Source organism: Aythya ferina (genome assembly GCF_964211825.1).
Source record: "Aythya ferina genome assembly, chromosome: 20".
NCBI classification, from domain to species: Eukaryota; Metazoa; Chordata; class Aves; order Anseriformes; family Anatidae; genus Aythya; species Aythya ferina.
The window spans coordinates 6380351-6405602 of NC_140318.1; the positions used below are offsets into that span (position 1 = coordinate 6380351).

Here is a 25252-nt window from a genome sequence, read left to right on the forward strand (position 1 = left end):
CAATTTCCAACCTGTTCTTTTGTTTGGTGCAGTTGAATATGTGGGAGGGGAAGGCCAGGCGTAGCAGGACTAGCCTGGCCCCCTCGCCCTGGCTCAGCAAGGGAAGCACTGCAAAGACCTGGGGATGCCGGAGCCTGGCGGGCTCAGCCAGTGCTCTCCTGTGCCTGGAACCAAGAGGATGACATTGAAAATTGACTGGAAATGAGAGGTTTAGCTTAAGTATTGCACAATGACATATCCCTGGGATTGAACAAGAAGACGGTGTGTTACAGCAGGCTGAATGCAGGGCACACATTCACGGCAGGGACATTGGCTTTATGTTTTTTCTTTATGTACCTGATTATCAAATACCATCTATGTTTACAACGCTTTAGAAATAACAATGTCAGCATTACACTTTCTCAAGGAGATTACATGCTTTCTTTCCCCATCCCCAAGCATATGCTGGTAAATTCGTGATGCTCAGATTTCAGCACCCGGCACAGAGATGGGAATTGCTCTTCTTCCCAAGCACACATTGTCCATAAAAATGTCCCCCATAGCTCATGTGCTTACTGACTGTATTTCCAGGGCAATTGTTAACAGTAACCAGCTTTGAATGCTTGAAAGAACCAAATTGGTATTTATTATTACCGTTCTCTCTCTCTCTCTCTCTTTTTTTTTTTTTTTTTTAATTTCTTTTTGCCTTTACGGAGAAGCACTAACACTAAATCTGTAGTTTTTTGTTGCATTTCTATAGCTCAGGAATCGGGATTTTTAGGAGCCAGTTCTGCTATTATTTGGCATCATAAATGATTTCTGGAGGGAAGAAGAATAGCTCATATAAAACCGTATCTACAAACACTGATCTGGAGCCCAGATTACCAGATCCTCTGTATACAGAGTGCTTCAGTCATTTCTGAAGTGTATAGAAATAAGATTTTTGTCTAATGCTTCTCTTTCCTCTGCCTGTTTCCTATACAATTGGTTCAACATCCTGAGCCATATCTCTGAGATACCCAGAGTCCTCAGGACTTAGAGATATCTCAAAATCCAACTGGAATTTTTAGGCAGCGGCTTCTTGCCTCTGCCATAGCATAACCTCGAGCAGCAGCAGTGGCGTTGGTCGTGCTGGGGACCATGGCGCCTTTCCTGGGGCCCAGCCCAGAGAATGATCGCCTCCCAGAACAAAAGGCTGTTACAAACACCACCACCTTCTGCTCTTGGGGTTAGGCGTGCCTTGACCCCCGTTAGCATAAACGTAGAGCAATCTGTCTGCGTAAATTTATGCCCGTTACATATAATGCATAATGTATACGCGTCTATATGACATTTCTATCTCCATGTGTGCACGTGGACATGTATATTTTAAAGCCGAGCCCTCCACTGAGTGGAGGGCTGCAGGAGGGAGGGTTAAGGGGCTGCAGTTTTCCACCAGTGCCGCCTGCACCACGGCACAGCCCAGCTGTCACCACCATGGCTGCGGCCGCCTGTGCACGCGCTTCTCCCTCTGGGGACAGGAGGAGCAAACAAACGGGCGACAGATGTGCGCCACGCTGTTAGCGCGGTGCTGGATGGGGCCCTGCGCTGCGGCAATGTGCTTGCTGCAGGAGGCCAAGGGGATGCGGAGTAGCCGCACGCCATCTTCCGCGCTGGCTACAGGAGCGGCACTCGGGCAGACCCAGCAGGGCCATCTCTGTGTCCCCACTAACACCAGCAATCAGCGGGCAGCGGGCGGAGGGAGGCCTGGCCCTAGAGCTGGGAAGCTGCCGCCGTTCCTGGCCTTTGTGCACCCAAAGCAGGCAGAGAAGGGCCCAGTGAATGGCGAGACGGGAATTTAACGCGGGATGGGTGTTTTGGGGTATATTTGGAGTGTTTTAGGCTTATTTGGAGTGGTTTAGGTTTATTTGGTGTTTCAGTTTTTTATTCAGTGTTTTACAACAGCACAAACTGCAGCTAGAGCTCAGCGCACCGCCCTGAGGACAGCGGGCCTAGACCTAGGCCGCCGCCTTTCCTTGCCCGTTGCCATGGTAACGCGGCGCTGCCGGAAGCCCGCCCGGGGCACTTCCGGCGCGGCCCTGGGCCTCCTTCCCTTCCCGCCCGCCGCCGCCAAGATGGCGGCGCCCGTGTCGCTGCAGGTGGAGTTCGGGTGAGCGCGGGCGGCGGGGCCTGGGGCCGGGGCCGGGCGGCGGGCAGGGCCGGGAGGGGCCGGGCCCGTGTCCGCGAGAAGGCCGCGGCCCTGTGGCGGAGCGGGGCCGAGGCCCCGAGCGGGCCCGCGGGCGGTGCCGGCGCCCGGCGCTCCCCGCGGGCCGGTGGCGCCGTGACGGGGCCCCGGGGCCCACCAGGCCCGGCCGGGCGGCTGCGGCCTCCCCGGGGCAACCGGCGGCCTTGGGCCGGGCGGGGCAGCGGCCGCGAGGGCCGAGCTGGCCCCTCAGTGCGAGCGTACCCCTCCCGTCCCGCCTCCCCCTGCCTTTGTTTTTTTAATTATTAAAATAATGAATAAAAACCTCGCACTCCGGCTGTGCTCTCTGTGTGTGTCCGCGTGTTCACGCGTGCTCGCTGTGCGCTTCGTGCCCCTTGCCGCAGGTGGGAGTGAGGCCGCCGGGTTCTCGCTCGCAGCGTTTTGGCCGGCGGTGCCGCCCCTCCGCCCCTGGGAAGCTGAAAAGTGCCTGTGGGGGAAGGCTGCGAGCGTTTGTGACCATACTTGTGCTCCTTCCTTAAAGCCTTCTTTTAGCAGAAGCTAAAAGGCTGCTCTTTATTTGTTTTTTCCCACCCTCTCGCAAACACAGACACGCCATAACCCTTGAAATGCCCCTTTCCTTAAGAATCCTTTCCTCAGTCTTTCCCGCTTCCAGCTGCAGTAACTCTCCTAATTTTCCCAGAAGAGTGAGATGCATTTTTGCTTCCCTTGGAAATGCATAAATGAGCTCTCTATGTACAAATCGCAGCTGAGTTCTCCCCAGCTAGCGCATCACAGAAGGACCTTATCTTGCAATCTACATTTCCCGCTGTAACAAAGCGTGACCTTGTTTTCATTGCATAAAAAAATGTTTTTCATATAATTACTGTGACTCGTTCTTCTGCACGAGTCTCAGCTCATGTTAATAATCGCTGCTTCAATTTGCACATAACTATTTTTTGTGAGCTGGTGGAAGAACACCAACAGAGTGCTCTTTAGGAGAGTTGCTGCATATAAGTAATGCTGCTGAGGGCACAACAAGGCTCCTGTTGTGCTCTGCCATGGCAGAGCCAAGAAAACCTAGTGCGGCGTTTTTAGATATCGAATTTAAAGGAACTTGGTAACGTGGGGGTGCACCTTTGCTGATATTTAGGCGGGGATTTTTTATTTTAAATAATTTATTGAGAACGTTTTCAGGAGATGCAAGGCACCCATAAAGTTTTCCAGAATGTAATCTCGTTAAGAAAAAATAAATTTAAATGTTTTAAGTGAAAATAGCATTTTGCCACGGTTAGATGTTCCTTCCAAACGGGTTAGGCATTTTTCAGTATCAGTTGAGTGCTGAGTGGTTTGGGTTTCCCAGTTGTTCAAGCTCTGGCCATCCTGGTCAGTCTGGAACCAAGAAGTCATCCTGCCTGCCTCTGTGCCGTGTTTTATGGCAGCACGCACGTTTCTGCTCTGTGTTCCTACTCACACGGTGAGGTTTTATAATCTGAGACTGAGTTCGGCCTGCTGCCTCACACCAGGAATGCTGCCTTGTGTCTGTCAAGCTCAAAGCAGTCAGAATTCAGTCTTTTCCCCCTCCCCCCAAAAATGGATACAGATGAGGAACCTGCTGAGCCTTATTAAGTTGCAATTACAAAAAAGACTTTTTTTTTTTTTTTTTTTTTAAGAGCCAAAGGAGATGAGGTGCATTGAATGTAACTCCCGTTTTGTCAGGTGTGAGGACCAGCCCCTGCACTTGCCGGTCTCTCTATTCCGTACTTTGTTCACACTTGCTCTCCTGTACAGAGCTGTGGCTCAGAGCTCTGCTTTGTTACCTAGGGTGAGTGCTGCAGGTAAGTTCTGAGTCTCAGAAAAGGGAAGTTAGGTCGTTCAGCAGAGGAAGATTGTATTTTTTACGTTAATTTGTAATTGTTGCCACTTGCTCAGCTTGCTTCTCCTGGGCAAGACCCTCCTGCGAGGGAGCGCTTTGCAGTGACAAGGTCGGGAGAGGCCTGCCAGGACTCAAGGATTGCTGGCGCTGCCTCTGCCTCGCCGTGTAACCTCGCATGAGTCACTTCCTCTCCCTGCTTACAAGTGGAAACGGGGGAAATGGTGACTCCACAGCTACGCCGCGATTTTTCATATTTCTGAAATGCCTGGAGGCTTCTGGCTGAAAGGTGCTCGGGAAGAGCTGTAGCGCAGTGCCTGTAATGCTGTTGGAACTGAAGCAGAGCCGATAGCGAATGGGAAAGGGAAGGCTGGGCGCTGCCTGCTGCTCTGTAAGCTCTTTGGGATGCAGCCACCTTCCTGCTCGGGCACCGTGGGGTTCTGGACTGTGGCTCTGGTGTGTGATGGCAACAGGAGATGGCACCTTCCCCAGGGGACTTTTGCAGTTTGAGAGTGGAGAAAAGACCGAGAGAATCCTGTACTGAATGTATTCTGTGTCGTTTGTGTGCTGCGTTGTGGCATCTGTGGAAATTGCTGCTTTTGTCCTGTCTTCCTTCTGCCAATAAAGAGGAACTCAGCAGTTCGTTCTTTTTGTTTCAGAGGTGGTGCAGAACTCTTGTTCGATGGTGTTAAAAAGCATCAGGTGACTTTGCCTTCTCAGCCAGAGCCTTGTGAGTATCCGAACCTGCTGGATAACTTGAAAGAATGACCACAAATGAAATTCACATGCAAAACAAAAGCTTATTTGTGCAGCAGTTGCTGTAGTTTACAGGTATGGATGTATTTTTAAAAGCACTTTCAGGCATGCCGTTGATCAGATGGCTTGCTGCTTGGGCCTCAAAGTGAATACCAAGCAGAAATAGTCCGAACACCCCCGTATGCTGTAACAAATCATGAAGTGAGTCCTTTGTTAAGCCTTTGGCCTCCCTCCTCCTGGGCAGACACCAGCCTCGGAACATGCCCATCATGTCTACGTTCATCTTGATGCATGGCACTCCTATAACCCGCTCTACCTCGTTTTGCCTTGACTCTTTTGAGGTTCCCAAGAGGCACGTATAAATAAATGTGCGTATACATGCACTGTGTAGAGACGTGTGTAGAGCAGTGTAACATTTGTGTATTTTATCTACTTATTTTTTATACTTTTAAGTACGTGTAATCATTCTATATTAGCAATACAATTGAAAAGGGCAAAGCTAATGCTTGAACACGATGCTGGACATGCTGCCTGTGGCCTTACCTGCAATAAAAACTAAGAAGCTGTTCAGTGAAAGCTTCGAGCATCCCCGTGATGCAGTTACAAGCTCTGCTTTGTGATTTGGCTTATCAGCCCTGGGAAGGGCTGTGTTAACTCTCTTGTTCCTACTTGTGTGTGTGCGTACTTCAGTTGCAACATACTCCTGCTGCAGGTAGGTTTTGGATTTTTCCAGCTAGGTAGCAGTGCTTTATGCTGCTGGAGGGTGGGATTGGAAACTGAGTGAACACAAAGCATCAAGGGATGTTACCAGCTACTATCTGGTGAATGTGCAATACCACAACCTACACGCTGTGAACGTTCAGGCCTGAAATCTCCTTGCTATGCCTGTAAGTAATTAGGGATCTGTACGGGTACTTGGACATAAGTATAGGTAATTCAAACGTAATAGGAGCACTGAAATAGCGTGTTATCGTGTCGTTAGTGAGTCTAGGAACACGATCTGAGACCGACTAGTGTGGTGAATGTAGTCATGTCGCTTAACGTTCCCCTGGTGCTACTGAAGCCGTGGTGAGAGCTCCATGTGGCACAGGAGGGCTCAGCGCTGAATTCCGGCGCTGTTAGAGCACTTAGGGCCCTTAAACGGGAGCTAGTAAAGAACTGCCAAAACGCTCGTTTGGTTGGTTTATGAACGTGGGGGCTAGAGCATCATTTTCTTTAGTGCTCTGTGTGTTCAGGATTCCTGCTGACAAGCACGGCATCGCTGGCGTTCAGACCGTGATCAGACCCTCGAGCAGGAGGGGTTGCTGCCTGAGCTGTGGATTTCTGCCCGGGGAGGGGGGAAGTGATGCCAAAGAGTGATCTTCCAGCCAGGTGGTTGTTGGTGCAGTTGTGTGTGGCCTATCCCATTCCCATTCAGAGCTGCTGGGAAGACTTTTGCAGACTTCCCGGAGAGCTGGCTTTATCCTAAAGGATAAATCTTTCCCTGAAGATCTGGCTCAGCCTCAGGGCTCGAGCTCACGATCTCCGCTGATTCATTCCAGATTCATCTGATAGATTTTTGCTTCTGGCTTTTGTGCCGCCGTGCCTTTCTTTCTTTTTACAGCTGCTGTTATCCCTGCACCTGTAAGAGCAGCAGAACGGGCACTGGGTGCGGTTTGCAGCTCCCGTGGCTTGCAGCCTGCTGCTTGATGTGAAGGCTCTTTCACAGGTTTTCACGTGACAAGGTGCTGTCGGTTTGGGGGCTGGTTGGGGATGGCAGAAGCTCAGGAGTGGACACTCTGAGTTGTGAGGCTCTGGCAGTGTTTACACCAGCACGAGGATGGGGTAAGCAGATGTGGCAGTAATGCCCAATCTAGGGGATCACTGGAGACTCCTGTCGTAATTTTCCAGATGAGAATTGCATCGGAGAGGTAAGAGATCAATAGAATCAAATCAGAAATGTGTAAATAAGGAATTTGGTAAATTCCTGCAATTTTATGCTGTTCCTCATGCCGTCCATGGTCCTCTCCCAGCAAGGAAGTAGGATTCAGCTGTCTGGGTAAAGGAAGATCTACGTAGTGTGTTCCCTGCTGCCCTGTGCAGCCAGAATTACACTGATGAGAGAAACAAACCAGCTCGGTGCTGCGCTGTGGCCCCCTGCTTACCTTGCCTTCTGTGTTCATCGCTTAATGCTCTGGGGAAAGCTTTGTAGTATAAGGACCGCCTGAAGACCTGCACTTATAACCCCATTTTAACTGGTTTCATTAGCTGTCAAGCTTATTTTTGGCCAGTTTGGCCTCTCTTTCCCACTCTTCCTTTCTTTCTGGGTTATTTTTGTCTTTGTCCTCTTTTTTTGCAGAGCAGCTTCTTCTCTCTGGGACGTTGGGCCCAGCTATATTTTAATTGTTTGGGCATTTATATATATATCCCAGAGGGGAGGGGAGGGGGAAGATTTTATGAGGATATAATTTTATATTCTACAAGTATTTATGTGAAGAAAAAGAAACAAATTATGCTCTGTAGCTGACACGGGCAGCGTTCTCTGAATGATGATAACGTTGCTTTAACAAAATTCTGCGGAGCCCATTCCTTTTTGCTGGTAACAGGCACTGGGTGGAAAGTAGGTGGGTTCCAAATCCAGTTCACTTTTTGTACCTTCATTTCTCTGCCCTTTTCTGATGCCTGAAGATGTGCTCCTGGAGGGATTAGGCAAGGCAGGAGGAAGGAAGCTGCAAATGGGCCAAGAGCGAGCCACAAGGGGTACAGCTGTGTGGCAGGACCTCTTTTTATTATCCGAGGGGCTTTTTGTATCCTTACAAGGCCAGGAAAACAGCAGTTCTTTATTCCCAAAGCGCTGCTGTCGTGGTGTTGCTGCCAAGTGAGAACTTCACAAGGTGTGATGTATCTGCAGGGAAAGGCAGCTCTGCAGAAGCCCAGCTTCGTGCAGGGCTGTGCAATCTCCTCGAGCTGCCGCAGAAAGAGGACCCGAAGTTGAACAAGAGCCTCGTCCCGAGCTGCTGGCTGTTCTGGTGATCTCACTGATAATGCTGTTAGGATCTGAAGGCACTGATGCCCCGTTGGCTGCCTCCTCATAAAAACAGTGTGTGTGGGAGAAGGCAGCTGGGGGAATAAGGATATTTGTCACATGGAGAGAGGATTAAATTGGCAGGGAAATCAACTTTATTTTCGAGCATCTCAGAGGCTATTAGAGACAATGGAGCATAAAAGAGAGAAACCCTAAATTAAAAACTGAAAATGTATTTGGCAGCTTCCTCCTGAAACAAGCCACAGTAATTTAACCAAGTGCTTCAGTAATCAAATAGATCATTGTATGACTGCTCTGCGAGTGGTGGCGGAGCTCCTTCCTCCATCTCGCTGGGGCTCACAGTGGTGGATTTGTCTATGGCCATGCGAATTGCATGGACGCCGCTGGAGGGGTGGGAAGTAGCTGCCGTTGCTTAACCCTTGTAGTCGGTTCAGGTTTAGATCAGCAGCGTCCCGCTGGCGAAGAGGGCTTACAAAAGTTTTCTGCGGAGTGCTTACAAAAGTTTTCTGGGTGTTGTATCCGGGGGCTGGGGCTGCTTGTAAAGTGTCTGCCAGTTGTGCTGTGGGCCTTCCACTTCCAGCTTCTCCTGCGGTTTCAGTGGTGGACTTCTGGTTTAGGAGCAGCAGTGGTCACCTGGACCTTCTGGGCTAATCCAGAATTCGCTGTGTGTTTTGGCACTTCCAAGTCAGGAAGGATAAATTTTTAATCAGGCTGTTTTGGTAATTGTTTGTGGTTTCCTTTTACCAAAACCCCAGGGAAAAAGGCTTGTTGCTAATCAGATTTTTTTTTTTTTCTTTTAGAGGGAAAATTAAAATAATCTGCCAAGTGCTGCTTATGTTAAAATCCCTGTAGAGAAGAGCGTGGACTGCTCCTCAAGAGCTTTGCTTCCCAGGGGCCTTGTGCACAGCGTGGAGGACTGCTGGGGAGCTGGGAGAGTTCATCCCCTCAGAAAAGAGCCTGGGGATCTCGAGAGATCACACCTGTGCTACAGGCCTAAAAATGGCATGTGTTTGGAGGGACTTGGGTGCTGCACAAAACCCTGTAAAGCCCAGAGTGAAAGTTTGAAAATCCAGGGTAAAAATTGTCTTTAAATGCCTAGTGCTGCTGCTAGGTAGCGCGGGGTAGCTGGTAAGTAATTAGTACTCTGGGATGCCTTTATTGCTCTGTTCATTACCCCTGATGGTTTAAAACTTGCTCCAGAAAGGAATCAAAGTGGTGGAGGTGACGCAGAGGCTTGCTGGAAGGCCGGCAGGAAGCTGTAGGTGAGGAATTCCACGCGGCCAGGTCTTGGAGCACGGCAGGGCTCAGAGGAGGCAGGGAATCACTGCACGTGTTGGGGTGAGGAAGGGGGCTCACCGAGTTACCGGGCTGGCACCCCACCTGCAGCCAGAAGTGATGCTGTGAAGGAGCATCCCCACCACGGCTGCTCTCAGTGCTCCAGCTCCCAGCTTCAGCCCGAGGAGGAGCAGCAGGTCCCTGGCGAGGGACGAGGGACGGGGAGAGGTGTCACAGCCCTACAGCAGCAGCCCCAGCACCCTCGAGGGAGGCCGCGGAGCCGCTCATTGTGCGGGGAGCTTCCCAGGCAGCCAGAACCCAGCTCTTGTGTGCGACCAAATCCCCAGGGCTAACAAAGCCTGGCTTTTCCCCCCCTTCCCCGCCTCCCCGGCCGCCGCGCTGCAGTGCGGGCACCTAGCAGGATAACCTCTCTGCGCTGTGCCCCCCCCCTCCTTCCCTCGGCTCTCTCTTTTCTCTCGGTGGGATTTGCTGCGCTGACAGCACTGTTCTGAGGGTGGCAGCGGAGCAGGGCTTGGGGAGGAGGATCCGGGCCCTTTAAACCGCTTAGCATGCGGTTCACACGGCTCCGGGCCAGCTGTTCCTTTCTCCTCCTGCCCTCACTCGCAGGAGTTGTTTGCTGAGCTCAGAGCTCCTGTGCAAAATTGCTTTTCAAAAGAGCCACTTTCTGCTTAATTAAACAATGAGCCGCCGTCCCTCTGCACATCTGTAAAGCTCCCTCTGCAGCCCCTTTATCCCACAAACTGCTCCATTCTTACCTCCATTCACTTGTAAATCTTACCCCCCCTCTCCTCCACCCTGATCATCTCACTGGCCCTTTCTTTTCCCCTTTCAAGTAAGACTGAGGGGCTCGGAGTATCCGTGGGGGTGGCTGGGCTGGGTGGGCAGGAATCGGTTTAATGGTGCTTGCCCTGTATGAAAGTGATAATAGCCCAGCGGAGCCGAGCCCGAAAGTGAGAGGCGAGGGCTGGGCTCGGCGTGGTCCCTGCATTTAGGGGAAGAAAACGATGGCAGTCACTGGGCTGTGACACTGACTCATCCAGCAGCCAGAGGGGACACCAGCCACCAGCACGGCTGGAAGGGGGGCGAGGGGTCTGCTTCAGGGAGCTCTTCTCCAGCTGGCAGTGCCCAGGAGAGCCCGGCCCCGGGGGATTCCCTCTGCCAGGCTGGCTGTGTGCGGTGCCAGGCTGCCAGGGAATCCCTCTGCAGCTCCTGCAGGAGCAGCCACCTTCCTCTGTGGGGTCTCACATTGGTCTCCTGTGACACCGAGAGGGTTTTCCTTCGTAATCCTCCGCACGCACGCAAAACCCAGGCGCTGGGAAAAATTGAGAGAGGGGAAAAATGCAGTGTGCTGGGTTCTGGCTAAGCTTTGTGCCTGCAGTTAGTAAGGCGTCCTCTGAATTGTCTTCCTCAGCAGCTTAAAACAAAAAATAACCAGCAAGATTCAAGGTTAAGCGGGATAAATGAGCGGAAAAGCAGTGAGGTGGGATATCTCCTTGGTCACAGGGAAGGACGGATGATAGCCGGGGTGATGCAGTGCCATCGAGCACAGATTGATAGGGAGGAGTGGAGAAAAGGGAGTTTGGTGCGCCGCAGGAAGATTCCCGACTGCAAAACTGTCAGACCATGGCGCAGTCTCCTGGGGGGCTGGTAGCAGGCCTCTGTGGCTCGAGCATCTCAGAATCGGAGCGGGCAAGGCTGGGGGTGCGCTTTTGTTGCAGGTAATTCTGCGCTGCCAGAGGGATAAAAGTGCAGGAGCTGTTAACCTGTTGTTTTTCATGTCTGTGCTTCCTCATCTGGCCCTCTGCTGCCTGTGCAGGAGCCCGTGAGGCTCTCCCAGGTCCTTCCCTCGATAATTTTGAACAGGAGGCAAGGCTCCGGACCAGCAGCAGCGATCTGTGATCCTAACTAAAGGAGACGGTTTGGTGCACTGGCATTTCTTTGGGAGGCTGGAGTGACAATAGCATCGGGTGTTACGGGATTAGATGCTCTGACTTCGGGAACGCGCGGGGATTAGGTTTACCCCGAGGAGCAGCCCAGAGCTGCTTTCTTGTAACGGGAGCTGATGGATCTGGAGCCTCGCTGCTGGCTACGTAGGGGCATTGGAGATCCCTTGAACTTGTGGTGTCCTGCCAGCAGCCTGCGGGGCACGGGAGATCCCAAGCAGCTCCTCTGCAGCTCGGGGGAGCTGTGATAAAACCTCAGGGCTGAGGATTGCTCAGTGACGGCTGGGATCTGAGCCTCTGCAGCTAACAGCAGGGCGATGAAAGAGCCCTCTGATCCCGTGGACACAAGGAAATGGGGAAGAGCTGCTAAGGCTTCTCTCCGGGCTGGGAAGTGAGAGGAGGGTGTTGTAATACAAATAAAAATGACACAAACCAAGACCTTGATGTTTGCTTAGAGCAGACAACAACAGAAGAGAGGAACAAGTGGGATTCTCCTGTAGTTACCCCCTGATATTTCTGTAGCACTTAAAGCAGTGGCCACTCCAGCGCCTGGCAGGGTGGGCTCGTGTGCCTGTCAGACAAAATGGATTTTGCTCTCAGCCTGGCTCTGCGCAGCACCGAGCCCGTTTGCCTGTGACTCCATTTCTCTAAGCTATTCCAGGTCTTCTTCTGCGGTTTATGGCACACCATCGTCTGCTTCAGCGAGTGATTTGCATATCAGATGGGAGGCTGCAAGAGGCTGAAGCATCCCTCAGGTCAGGTTTTGTAGCAGGCTCTTTTACAGAGCATGTTCCCGGAGTGCCGTGAGATGGAAAAGCACACAGCAAGCGTTCACCTGGCGGGGCAGCAGGTACCGGGAGCCGGTTTGTCTCTTTAGAAACATGCTGCTTGAGCAGGGAAGGGGGCTACAGATCGTCTCTCCCTACATTTCCATGCAGGCAGGGGGAATAATGGCAGAGGAGCGGCAGGGAAGGGGCTTTGTCATGGTTACAGGCCAGTGGCGGAGAATGTGGGTGGAGCGGCGCTCGTCCAGAGTTAGTGACCTCAGCAAATTGGAGCTCAGCCATGGTCAGTATGATAAATGATCTGATTCTGGGTCAAAGAAGCGGTACCCCACGGGGAGCTATCCGCGAGGCGGCCCGGGAAAGCGCCGTGCTCCTGCGGCACTGACCCCTTAGTGACCAGTGCTGCATAGATCTTCTTTATTGCGGACCAGAAGGGAATTTTCCATGCTTCGCCCTTTGTAGGGTTCCCCTCTTCCCTGAAAGAAGCGCTCAGCTCTGCAGCCAAGGCGTGATACGGGTGTGACTGCACCCTCGGGATGCCCTCTGGGCGCTCTGTGCTGCCTGCTGGCCATTATTGGGATTTTAAGGCCGGGGACACGGAGGTGTCCGGGCGCTGCACGTGTGTGTGCGAGGCTGCCCGTGCCCTGTGCAGCTCCTGGGAGCGGGGCTGTGTGTTTGTGTAACTGGGATCATGCAAAATCCTTCTGCATTTCTGCACGTGTATCAGCTCGGTGTGAGGGTCTTCCCCTGCAACCCCCAGCTTGGTGTTTCTTACTCCAGGCTCCTGTTTTCTCTGCTCACGGGGAGCGCCCTCTCTGCTGAGCTATGGCTGATGAACCTGTCAGGCCAAGGAGGTTTTATTGAGCTGGGGAAGATCTATGGGCTTCAGCCCTGGGTTTCAGGGTGCGAATGAACCCGGGCTCTTGTTCCAGGCAGTGCTAAAATGGAGTCCCAGGCGCGCTTCTCTTGCAGAGGAAGCTCAGCAGATTCCTCATCAAGGAACAGTGGGGATAACGCAAAAGATCAGGCCTCAGAGGAGACGCGAGGGGACCGAGCAGGCTGTGCAGTTCTCCCCGCCACTACCAGGAGCGTTTGTACTGCAGCTGGGCTGAAAACGAGCCGAGGCTGTGGGGTTTTTGTATGCACGCTCACTGCAGTTTTTGCATCCTGTCCGCTTGCGTGACAAGCCAATGACTTTGTGTCACTGCGAGCACGCTCGGCGTTTTCCTGAGCTGTGTGTTTCGCTGGGTGATTTGTTTTATGCATGTATTGTGGGTTTGAGCTCCCATCTGTGCACTTGAACTAAGCAGTTTTCTCAAACGTTCGTCAGTTTTCCTTTTTTTTTTTTTTTTTTTTTTAATTAACTTTAGATTATTTTTCCCGAGAATTTGGAGAGGTTTGATGTACTGTTAGCACAGGCAGCAGAAGCTGTCTCTGTGTACAAATGAGGCAGGGATTTCCTACCATGTGCTCCGGTCCCTCCTTTGCAGTTTGAGAATATTTCAGCTTCCCCGGCCTCTTCGCTCTGGCTTCTCTGCTGATGCTGCCAACGGTGAGGACAGTTAGGGTGGCTTTTTGGTGGGGATTATTTTTTCCCCTCCTTCTTTGTTGGGTGTGGGGACCTGACTGCTTGCACAGCAAATCCTTCACCCAGGGAGCAACCTGGGCCCGACCCAGCTCAGAAACTGCCTCAGGAACGCCACGTATGTCAAAGACAAGAGGCAGGAGGTAATTCACCTCTGGTTATTGCCATCGTGATGCTGTGTAGGAACTGATCAAGGCGCTGAGCTGCAGGATGGCTTCTCCCCAGACCAACTGCGATGGAAGCAATTTTGTTCCTTTCCGATAGCTTCCGTGGCCGAGGTGGTTTTGGGGCGTCTCTGGTCATTTTTCATCCTCTGTAATTGATTCGTTCTAGTAATCTTGGTGCGCAGATTGTAAAGACATGAAGGTGGGGGGGGGAAAAACAAGGTTCAGTGCAGAGAAATCAGCTGCAAGTATTAGTGTGAAGGTTGGCCAAAGAGAAGGGGCCTTCATTTTCATCACTGCTAAGAGCAGGGAAGCTCCAGGCATGCACAGGGCGTCAGTTTTTTCCTGCTGCCTGAATTCTTCAGTGCGTGTGCGTGACTTGTGGGGAGGGCTAAATGAATGTAGGCTCAGGTGGGGCTGGAAATAACGTTTATTACGGGAGGAGCAGGGCCGAGGGAATCTTCCAGCGCGGCCTCAAATAAATCAGTCCTCTCGCCCCTCCGTCCAGCCTGCGTCTAGGTGGCTGCCTTTTATCCAGCTGGTGCAGCGTGTTTCTGGTTAAATGATCTCTCCCGAAAGGTCCCAGAGGAAAGGGCTGCTCATTCCAGGCAGGGAGAATTGTATCTGGCACAGCTCATTGTTGCGTGCCCCGCCGCAAGTGCATAAATATGAAACAGCTCGCGGGCGCGCTGCTGGTGGGGCCGGTGTCCCCTCTGCGCCCCCCCTCCTCCTCCTCCTCCCGAAGGCTTCTCTCCATCTTTCTTCCTCCCCAGCTTTCATTTCTTGGTGGTGGAGAGCGGGAGCCGTTTGGGTGTGGGATCCTGAGGGCCTGACGCTGCAGCAGCATTTTTCTGTGGTCCAGAGCCACGAAACAGGGGAAATGGGGGCGGAATCCCAGCAGCTCCCCCTTTCCTTAGGAAAAAAGACACGTCCCCATCTCCAGGGCTGCTCACCCTTAGCGTGACAGCAGCGATGGGGTGACCCTACTGGAAGAACCCCAGTCCTGGGTGTCCACAGTCCTATAAAACCCCACTGTACATCAGGGACTGGGTCGAGCTGCTGCCAGTGCGTTTATTTTTGCTGCTCACGAAGCAAACGCTTGGTGAATCAGACGCAGGGGGTTGGATTTCTGTGCAGGAGGGTTCCCTGCAAGCACGGCGGGGCTGCCACACGTGCAGGAGTCACCAGAACCCGAGAGCAGCTCCAGCCCTCGCCGCCTCCGGGAAGCGGCTTCGCGCCTCTAAAACAAACAAAACTCTTCCAGGGCTTTCAAAGGGTTGTTTAAAGGAGCCCCGGGAGAATAACTGATCGTGGATTCAGAGTGATGAAGTGGGCTGTGGAATGGTGAAATATAGAGGCAAATGCAGGAGAACTCCACGTTGTAATTTGTCAGCTTCTCTAAACCCTGTAACGGATTATTCCCCCCCCCCACCGTCTCTTCTCACCTCTCCAATAGGAAATTAACTGATGCTATCACTAAAGAAATTGTTTTTGCATCACAAAGTAAAATTGATACTATAAAAACCCGCCAGCAGTGTCTCCTCCTCCTTTTACATGAAGACAAATCCTTCCTGTCACCTACCGAAATGGAAAGATAAAGGCTGAGCTTTAATAAAGAAGCCGTGAGCACGAAGTGCACGGGGAGGGAGCTGGTGGGGAGGGAGGAGGCCGGGCACGGGGAGTACGGCTACGCCAGCAGGAGCAACGCCGAGTGATGTGATGAGTGCCCCAAACACACCTGGCACGGGCAGGGCCTGCGTGGTGCCTGCTCAGTGCCTGGTTCTGTGCACGTCTGTGAGCTGCAGAGCACGTCTCCAGGAGCTGGAGCTGGTTTCGGTACCCCTGGTGTCTCTGCTGTTCGTTCAGATGCTCGGCACACTTGTCTGGACTTTTAGAATTGAATTAAATGCTGGGTTAAATAGCGATTTGTTGGGCAAGTCCGGGATGCGCAGGGCGTGGGGTGTGCTGAAGGAATCTTATCAGGAATCTCCTGCTTCGGTGCTGCTGCGTCAGCCTTGTGGGATGCCTGCAGCGCACAGAGCAGGGGGTTTGAAGGAAGAGGCCCTCGCCAAAGAGCTGCTCCAGCTCTCAGACTTCCTTTTTTTACCCCCACCAGCTCAGGCAGGGGGGCACCAGTCCCCAAATCGCCCTTTCTCCGGGGAGGAGCAACCCTTTTCTGCCAACCCAGGGAGCTGAGGGCTTTGAGCTGCCGGGGTAGCTGCTGCTGAGGGGCAGTCCTGCTCTGATGGGAGGAGTGGGGCTCTCCCCATCTAGCCTGCACGTTCCTCGTCTCCTTTTGGTGGGTGAACAATCGCTTTGTCCTGGCACTGCCCAGGAGCTGTCAGCTCGCCTGTAACCTGCTCTCCTCTCTCCTTGCAGGGGATATCAGGAACCTGCTAAAGTGGATCAAAACGAATCTGCTGAAGGAACGGCCGGAATTGTTTATGCAAGGGGAATCTGTGTAAGTACAGCTGCCGTGAACCTTCCCTGCGCTTCCCTCTCTGGTGATGCCCGTGGTTTGGGCTGCGTTTTTCCTGTTGGTTGCAGGAAGGGAAATGTCCCTGAAAACAGGGGATATGCTGACATGATAACGAGGAGGGTGTCCCCTGGGTTTGGAAGGATCTCCAAGCTCTACCTCCCACTGTTCCCTGGAGAGCTCATCTGCCTTTTGCAGCCCTCACCCCAAATCCTTAAGCCTTAAACCCAAAGCAGGACCCCAGATAATTTCTGCTCTCCGCGTTACCACCTGGAGCGGTGCAGCTCGCATATCCCCAATTCCAGGACTTCTAGCAGGTCTGTCCATTCCCTGCTGACATCACTGGGACTGAAGCAGTCGCTCGGCGAAGTGCCAACAAACATTTCTTCTGGGAAATGTATTTTTATTGTCAAAATGGGGCCAGCCTCGTGGAGGGGGAAAGGAAAAAAAAAAAAAAGAGAGAGAGAGAGAAATGGAGCAGAGTGAGCTGTGCAAACCATCCCTGACTGCGGGGTGGCGCTGGGGGTGTTTAACATTCGTCATGGATCTTTGTGAGCTGAAGCGTGTGCCAGGTCCCCTGGTAACAGGAGAGACAATTGCAGGACACTGAAGATCAAAGAGGGGGAATCCCTCTGCCTGGAACCGGGGGCTCGCAGTGGATCCCAGGTGGTTGCCGCCTTCGGTAGGGGCTCCGGAATGCCTTCCCCTTCCTTCCCATCGAGCTCTCTGCGCTCGACTGATGTGTGGGGGTTTTAATTACCTGGCTTTTCTACGTGGTACGGAAATATAGTCATCCTGGAGCATCCTCAGGAATGGTGCATTTTGATTTAAATGAGCTCTGGGATTGCTCCTGCCTCCCCTTTATTTGATCTAGAAAGGGCACAGACTGTACCTGTTCCTACCTCCATGCTAGGATTCCTTTTTCCCTTTGGCTTTACAGGCAGCCAGCTTGTGATCTGTGCTTTAACGTCCCTCGTTCTTAACTATTTGTGAAGCTTTTTAGCCGCCCTGTATCCTAATTATTTCTGTGTTCTGCAGGAGGCCAGGAATTTTGGTGCTCATCAACGACGCAGACTGGGAACTAATGGTCTGTACTCCTTCACTTTGACTTTTTCTTTGTTGAAAATATTGCTCTGTCTGTTCTGCAGTTGCTCTCAGAGAAGCTATTTCGGATTCTTGCCCCGAGCCAAGTGTCTGGGATTTGAGGGGGAAGGGGCAGGCTGGGATCTCTGCCCTGCCTTGTACCACCGGGGCTGTTCCACAGCCTGCAGCCTCGCTCTAACCTGCTGAGTCTCATCAGCCAGCCGCTGTCTGAGGAGAGAGCCCTCATATTCCCCAGCCTCCGGCGGCGGGCTGCTCACCCCTGGCTGCTCGCAGCTCTCATCCACGCAGGAGGGAAGAGCCTGGGGGGTCCCGGGCAATTTCCCAGCCCTGAGCCAGACCCCTCAGCAGGAGCAGGGTGGTGCCCTAGCTGGTGAAGACAGCCCTGGGGAGGTTTCTACCCAAACAAGCAACTGCTTCATGCCTCTCCTTTTCAGCCCACTGTTGTGCTCAGCAAACAAACAGTCCCTAACTATTTTCCTGCCTCAGGCAACCACCTGTTCTGTCAAAACCGTGGTCCAGAAAGCGGCGTGTTCCTGGGATAATGAGTGTCAGCTCCTTCTCTGATCTCTCACCTTTGCTGCCTTTAAGATGAAAACATCCGTCTATCCCCTTCTGCGCTCCCTAACGCTCACCAGCTTTTTACAAGATGTTTTCTCTTTGCAGCTAGTATTTGGAAGTGACATTTCAACCATTTTTCTTTCTTTTCTTTCTTTTTTTTTTTTTTTTTTTTTTTCCCTTGGCCTGCAGGGTGAGCTGGATTACAAACTCCAGGACCAGGATAATGTGCTTTTCATCTCGACATTACACGGCGGGTGAACTCCTGGAAAAACAAGAGGACGTAAATCCAAACCTTTGGCCAAAACCAAACAAACAAAAACCTAAACCCACCCAAAACTCTCTTGAACTGTCCATGCCCGGTCTCGGCACCTTCCCACCATGTTCCCTTGTTCCTACACATCCAAATAAAGCCTCGCCAACGTGCGGCCTGCTGTGTGCTGAGACAGCATCCATCTTTTGGTCCTCATTTCACCTCTCCTGACTGCACTTCAAGTACCTTAACGAGCAGAGAGCACCTGCTGCATGTGCAACTGTGGTTTTGTGACGGAAGGAAGAGGGCTGCTGGACCCTGATGGTGCCTCTTTGCAGGCAGTGAGGCGTTTGGGGGGGATTGTACCCGCTCTGGGGTGAGGCGTGGTGCCTTTGCTTTGGTGCTGGGGATCTTTTCACGCGGTGTTTAGGGTTGTGCAGGCTATCGCAGCAGCCACGGGGCTGCCTGGGGAAGGATGAGACGGGAAGTGCAAGGAGACAAAAGGTGGCTTTACTGGGAGGTGGTGGAGGTTACAGCTTCAGAGCCCTCTGTGCCGGCTCTCCACCTGTCTCACTATTTATCTGCAGGCAGTAGACAAACACGCTTTTTTGTTTCTGTTTTTCTGGTGCCCTATGCCTCCTGCATACCTGAGCTGCGGCAGGGTGAAGCGCGGGTCCACAAACAATGTCAATTTACAGCCATTTGGTTGGAGGGTAAACAAACCCATGCCTGCTCTCAGACAGCACGGAGCGATAAGGGCAGCAAATTATCTTTCTGTCAAGGTGACGGACAGAATTGATCAGCCTTCGTTTCATTCTGTGCAGGTGTGGAGCAGCGGGGAGCTGCGCTGCTCCTGGAGAGATGCGGAGCCGGAGGCGGCGCGGGGCGGGTTCACGCCAGTGCTGCTGCTTCAGGCTGGGCAGGGCGGGAGGCAGGGGCTTGAGAGCACGGTAAAAGTGGAGAGCAGGGAAAGAGGGAGAGGCTTTTAACCCTTTCCAGCAGCGGCAGGGGGAGGCTTCTCGCTGCGCGCCCCGAGGACGTCCTGTGGGCGCAGCGCAAGTGGCAGAGCGGGGCTCTGCTAGGACAGAGATGCCATTCAGCTTCCAGAAGTTTCCTCGGACGGGCGAACTGGCCCACCTGCCACGGCGAGAGCACGGGGAAGGAGCCCGAGAGGACGGCGTTGGCCCCGCAGGTCTGCACCGCGCTGCGGCCTTCCTTCCTCGCCCCTTCCTACGCTCCCCCGGCCCTGCTCACCTCTGTTTTCACACAGCTTGCCGTGGTTCCTGCATGGGGCAGAGGGGCTGGCCTGTGCCGGGAGCTGCTCTCCGTGCCCTCCGAGCTGCCCTGCACCACCTCCAGCTCCCCGCCACGCCGAGGAGGAGCCGAGGCAGTGAGCAGCACAGCGTGCCAGCCCCTGCTCGGGCAGCGCTCACGCCAGGAGCCTCTCCCGTCCCGCGCTGTGGAGGAGTTCCTCTGCCTGACGGGGAGGGAGTGCCAACGAGCAATTCCCCCGGCTGGCTGCTCTGGTGACTCCTCGGTCACGTTCACCCCGCCATAACCTGCGTAACCACGAGCACCGCGAGCTACGACGCTGCCGCAGCTGAGAGACCTGAACTTCAGCGCACGCCACCGCTAGCGAAGCGACACTCGGCCCTCTCCGAACCCGGCCGAGGCAGCTCCAGCCCAGCTTGTGCCATTTGTGAGCCACACGGAGAGGCCAAATGCTCCTCCCTGCCCTGGCCCTGCTGGGCGAGGGGAGCAGGAGGGGGCTCCAGGTGACGGTAGGACTGGCTGAAAACCACCGAACCTGCGTGGCTCGAAAACGGCCTTAAACCTAGCTGGGAAAAGGCATTTTTTTTCTGCTGCCTGCCCTGCATCTCACCACGGTTTTGCCTCGGGCTGGGCTTTTCTGTGCTCATCCCCCCCAGCTGCTCATTCCCGGCAGGATGAGTGCCTTCACCGGGAAGCGTTAGCCCTTGCTAGTGCAGGTGGGCCCCGTGCTCGGCTCCTGCTGGAGTAAAAGCTGCCAATCCCTGCTGGAAATCTGGGAACAGGGAGGTGAGGGATGCCGGGCAAGGGGAGGGGGGGGGAGAGAGGCGCAGCAAAACCCGGTAACAAAAACTTTCTGAAATAAAAACCCTTTGAAAACACTCTCTGCCTCCAGCTTTGTCCTACATAGGCTCTGGGTGAAATTTTGCTCGGCTCTTGCAATGCTTCCCTCCTCCTCCCGGGTTTCCTTGGCAGCCCCGGCGGTGCGGCCAGGCTGGCGGGGTCAGCGTGCCTCCCTTCACCGCCTCTGCTCCCGGCCTCTCCCCTCCACGGCCGCTGCTTCCCGGACCCGGCCCGGTTACGGCGCTGAGACCCCGGAGCTGAGCCCCCGGCCCCTCCTGTCCCGCTGCCGCCGGGAGCCCCGGGGCCGAGCCGGGCCGGGCCGAGCCGTGCGGGCTTCGAGGGCCAGCCGGGGGCTGCGGCCGCTTCCTCCCGCAAGAGGAGGAGGAGGAAGAAGAGGAAGAGGAGGAGGAGAAGGGGGTCCCTGCTAGCAGGAGCTGCGGCCGGGGCCGTGCACCCGGAGCCCCGGCGGGGAGGCCGCCCTCCCTCCCTCCCTCCCTCCCTCCCTCCCTCCGTGCCCGGTGCTCTGCGCATCCCCACCGTGTGCCCCGGGGCCGGGCGGCGGCGGAAAGAAACGAAATGAAAACGCCATTTAAAAAAATAATAATAATAATAAATAAATAAACGGAGAGAGCCACATCTGCCTCGGAGGGATGCAAGGCAAGGCGCTGCAGGGCCGGGGAGCGCGGCCGCAGCCTCCCGCAGCGCTCGGCTCCATCCCCGCCGGAGAAATCGGGTCTCCCGGAGAAAACCCCGCAGCCGGAGCCCTCCCGGCTCGGCCCCAGCCCCGATCCCGATCCCGGTCCCTGTCCCTGTCCCTGTCCCGGCCCCGGCCCCTCTCGGTCGGGGCTGCGGAGCGGCGGCGGCCCCGGCTGGGAGCCCGGCTTTTGGCGCAGCAGGACGGAAACAGCGGCAGAGCTGGGGGTGAGGGGTGGCCACTGGCGTTTATTTGGGTTCCTCGAAATCCTTCCCGCGGCTCCCCCCGGGCCGCAGCCGGCAAAATCGGTACCTTGCCGAGCCGCCGGTGCGGGGAGAAGGGTCCCGGTCCTCCGCCTCGTCCTCGGCCCGGCCGCCGAAGTTGAAATCTCTGCCACAGATGTCCAGACACAATTCTTGGTTCGTACGGCTCCATCGCACAAGAATTGCGTTTGGACAATCAGGAGCAGAGATTCCCGTCCCGGGCTCGCAGCATCTTCCGGGGAGCCGCCTGGAGCCTGGAAAAGAAGCACACGGGGGCCCGGAGCCGCCGCCAGCCCCGGTGCTCGGTGCTCGGTGCCCGGTTCCCGGTGCTCGGTGCCCGGTTTCTGGCCCTGCCGGAGCCGCTCCTGCGGCCCCAACAAGTTTCCAGCGCAGCCGCGGCGCCTCGCATCCCGATTTCGATTTAATCTCACCGCCGCGGGTTTAATTTTAACAACTCGTTTCTTACCCCTCTTTAAAAAAAAAAAAAAAAAAAAAAAAAGGAAAAAAAAAGAAAAAAAAAATCAGCCCTTAAAAAAATTAAACCAAGCTCAAGCGAAAAAAAAAAAAATGGGAAAAGAAAAAAGGAGAAAAAAAGCCCGAAAACGAAAAGCGGCGAATTCATCCCTGCCGGAGCAGCTCCGGTGGAGCCGGGGCTCGGTGCACCGGGGCCGGCAGCCGCCGGCGGGGCTGGGTGCCCGGGGCAGCCCGGGGGGCTCGGGGGGGCGCCGACTGCGGGCACAGCCCCCGGCCCCGCGCCGCATCGGAGCAGTGACCGCTCCCAGCCGCATCGCCCTCCCAACCCGGCCACTTGGAAAATCGCCGAAATTCACGAACGCGCGAGTGGAGGAGGAAAATAATAAAAAAAAATAAAAAAATAAAAAATTTTTAAAAATCAGAAAAAAGGTGAAAAAAAAAATATATCAAAAAACCCCGAGTTGCTCCCTCCCCTGGCCCCTTCTCACCGAGCGGCTCCCACGAAGTTGGGACCGATCCCCCCCTTCTCGGAGCGGGGGGAAAGCCCGGCCCGCTGCCGCCGCTTTTGCCCCCAGCCGGCGGGGGCCGGGCGGCTGCCCCCGGGGAGGGCTGCGGGAGGTCGGCTCCCGGTCCCCCGCGGCTCCGGAGCGGGGCTCCGAGTTTCCACGGGGCTCGGAAAGTGCGTCCCGCGGGGGCGGAGCGGGGCCGCGGTGCTGGGCTCCGCTGCACCTGCTGCCGGCGCCTCCCCCGGCCGAGCCGTGCCGAGCCGAGCCGGGCCGAGCCGTGCCGAGCCGTGCCGTGCCCAGCCCCGCCGGCTCTGCCCCTCGTCCTCCACGTTGTATCCACCCGGGAGGGTCCCAAATCCGCCCGGGAGGGATGCGCACGCCGGGGCTCTGCGGGCTGCGCCGGGGCCGGGCAGGGCTTTTAGTTGAACGGCACAACAATAAATGTGTTGCAGAGCCGGCGAGAAAAGAATGGGGATGACCTTCAATTGGTACTGGATTTGAATAACACCACGGGGTGATAAATGCCCATTGTGTTTTAGGAGTAATGAATCTCCACTGTCTCTATAGCACAGAAACAGCAGCTGCAACCTGGAGCCAGCCATCTCTTAAAGACACAGCTCCCACGCGGCAGCCCCCGGCCCGGCTCGGCTCGGCCCGGCCCGGCCCGGTGCCCCCGGGCTGCCCGGTCCCTGCTCGGGGGGTCCCCGGGGTGCGCCCCGCTCGGGTTCCCCCAGCCCGGCCCCGGCAGCAGCCGGGGTTCGCCCCGCCGGGGGCTGGGGTCCCCCCGCTCAGCCCCCTCTGGCTGTGCCCTGCACCCCCTTTGACCCCCCCTCGGGGTGTTTCTGCGCGAGTTTTGGGGTCCCCCCCCGGTCCTGCTGCTCCGGGACGAGGTGGGGGCACTGCTCGGGTCCCCCGGTGTGGGGTCACCTGCACCCCACGCCGCCCTCCCGTACCCCCCCCCCTCCCCGGTGCTGGGGATAAATAATGCTCATTGTTGTCCCCTGATGAATATTACTGACTCGCCAGGCCGGCAGCTGCTGGAGCCGGCCTGTGGAGCGGGGGCATCGCCTGCTCTGCCCAGCCCGGGGGTCCCCAACCCCAAAACCCCCAGCCCCGACTCGCCCGGGGTCCCCGCAGCCATGGCAAGGACGTGGGGCTGCTCCCTGCCTTGGCCCCATCACAGCCCACCAGGGAGCTGGGGGGCTCTGGGCAGAGCCATGGGGGGCTTGGGGAGGGGGCTGGGGGCTGGGGGGGTTCCTGGGGGGGTCCCTGCCCCTCCTCGCCACCCTGCATCTCCTCGTAAGGGCTCCGGCCACGTGGGGAGAGGGAAAGATTTGGGATGGGAGAGGAGATCCCACAGCCCTGGGGATGCTCTGAGAAGCCCTACAGAGGTGCCGGGTGTCCCTGTCCCTGTCCCTGTCCCCGTCCCCATCCCTAGCCATCAGCTGTGCCAGGCCTGGGCAGGGGACCGCTGGTGACGGGTGAGGCCTGAGCACCCCGGGCACCCACACCAGGGGTGTCCCTGAGGCAGGGAGGAGGCACAGAGGTGGCGCAGGACGTGGGGACCCTCGTGTCCCCCTCAGCCCCTGCCCTGCGCCGTGGCCAGGTGGCAGGAGGGACAGGAGGGACACGGGGACGTGGCCCCCACCGCAGCCACGCGCCTCCCTGGCAGCGCCGTTGGTGCTAAACCCGCTCCTAGGAGTGTGAAAATCAAAAGAAACCAAGAGCATAAAAAAAAAAAAAAAAGAGCATCAGCATCATCCAAAGGCCCTGAGCTGGTTGGGAGCCACCAGCGGGGACCTGCCGGGTCTTTGGGGTCTTTGGGGACCCTCAGCGGGCGCTGGGCCCGCGGGGAAGCCCCCGGCGCTGCTCCTGGGCGCTGGGCATTGTTTCAGCCCCTGGACCTGGCGGCCTTTTAACTCGCTTTAATTCCCAACGCTCCCCCCACCTTTTCTTTCTTCTTTTTTTTTTTTTTTAAAGTCTCTTTCCCAAATCTCGGCCGAGTTAATGAAGTTATGTGATCCTATAAATGTTAATTGTCTAAACTTCTTCTCCTCTCTCCTTTTTTTTTTTCCTTTTTTTTTTTTTTTTTTATCTCTCCCCTCCTTGCTGCTTTCTGCTCCACTTGTAATAAAGAAAATATCTTGGCTGGTCTTAGCCAGTTGCTTGGCAACCTCAATTGAAAAAAAGAGAACAGAATGTAACCAATCCAAAGACAACCGAAAGATTTTGGTGACATGTGACCCCTCCGAAAAGGGCAGCCTTAAACTGTCCCTTCTGTCCTTTGCTCCTGACCATTAGGGTACCTCTCCCTCCCCCCCGGTTCCTTACACCAATAAATATGGATTAGTGAAATACTTTTTCCCACACTGATGAAAAGCCGGGCTTGATCTTTCCACCTCCTTTATGTACCAACCTGACAAGTTTCTAAACAAAATTAACAGGGAAGAGGCACAAGGAGCGAGCCCGGGCTGGGCGGCCAGGGCCGGCTCCTGCCCCACGGCCCCACGAGGGGGGACCCGGGTCCCCAACGGGGCGCTGGCGCCGGGCAGGGCCCCCCCAACCTGCCTGAAACGTCCCCCCGTGTGCTCAGGGTGCCCCGTGCAGCACCAGCGGGTCGGGAACTGAGATCTATTTCAGCCCCAAGTGGGAAAAATAAACCCTGGGCCCTGCCCTCCGCTCCCTCCTCGCCTGTGTGTGGCTTGGGGAGGAATTTCGCTGCACGTCGCCGTGGAGCCCGAGCGCTCGCGGGCCGCAGGGGAAGGCGTCTGCAAATGAAATTTCATCCTGGAAAAAAAAAAAAAAAAAAAAAAAAAAAGAAAGAAAGAAAGAAAAAAAAAGCAGAAAACCACCACCCTGATGTCATTGGCTTTCGGGTGCATCCTGTGGCCGGGCCCGTGGATTCCACCTGCAGCGGCCTCCCCGCTCAGCCCCGGCGCGGTGGCAGCCCCCCGCGGCACGAGCCTCCCCGCCGCCCGCCCCCGGCTCCCCTCGGGAGAGCGGCCGAGATGCCAAGTGTTCCCGGGCTCCCCGAGCGGCGAAAGCCTCTTTCGCCAGCAGTCCCCCTCTTCCTCAAAAGCATCACCTTGCCAGCTCCCTTCCTCCCGCGGGCTGCCAGGAAAAAAAAAATTAGGGCAAGGAGAGCGAGCGAGAAAAGCCAATGAACTTGGTTCCAGCTTTCGCTTCGGAAGAGCCGTCCAGCACCGGGAGAAAAATATTTCTCCTGTTTA

General features: G+C 55.3%; 1 protein-coding gene across 1 annotated transcript; it reads left to right on the plus strand.

Annotated features, from left to right (window-relative positions):
- Positions 1-2033: 2033 nt before the first annotated feature.
- Positions 2034-18171, plus strand: URM1 (ubiquitin related modifier 1). The gene is made up of 5 exons (XM_084494217.1): positions 2034-2128; positions 4691-4761; positions 15965-16046; positions 17100-17148; positions 17913-18171. Exons 1-5 carry the CDS (start codon positions 2094-2096, stop codon positions 17979-17981), a joined length of 306 nt encoding a protein of 101 aa, XP_084350343.1. The 5' UTR covers positions 2034-2093; the 3' UTR covers positions 17982-18171.
- Positions 18172-25252: the final 7081 nt, after the last annotated feature.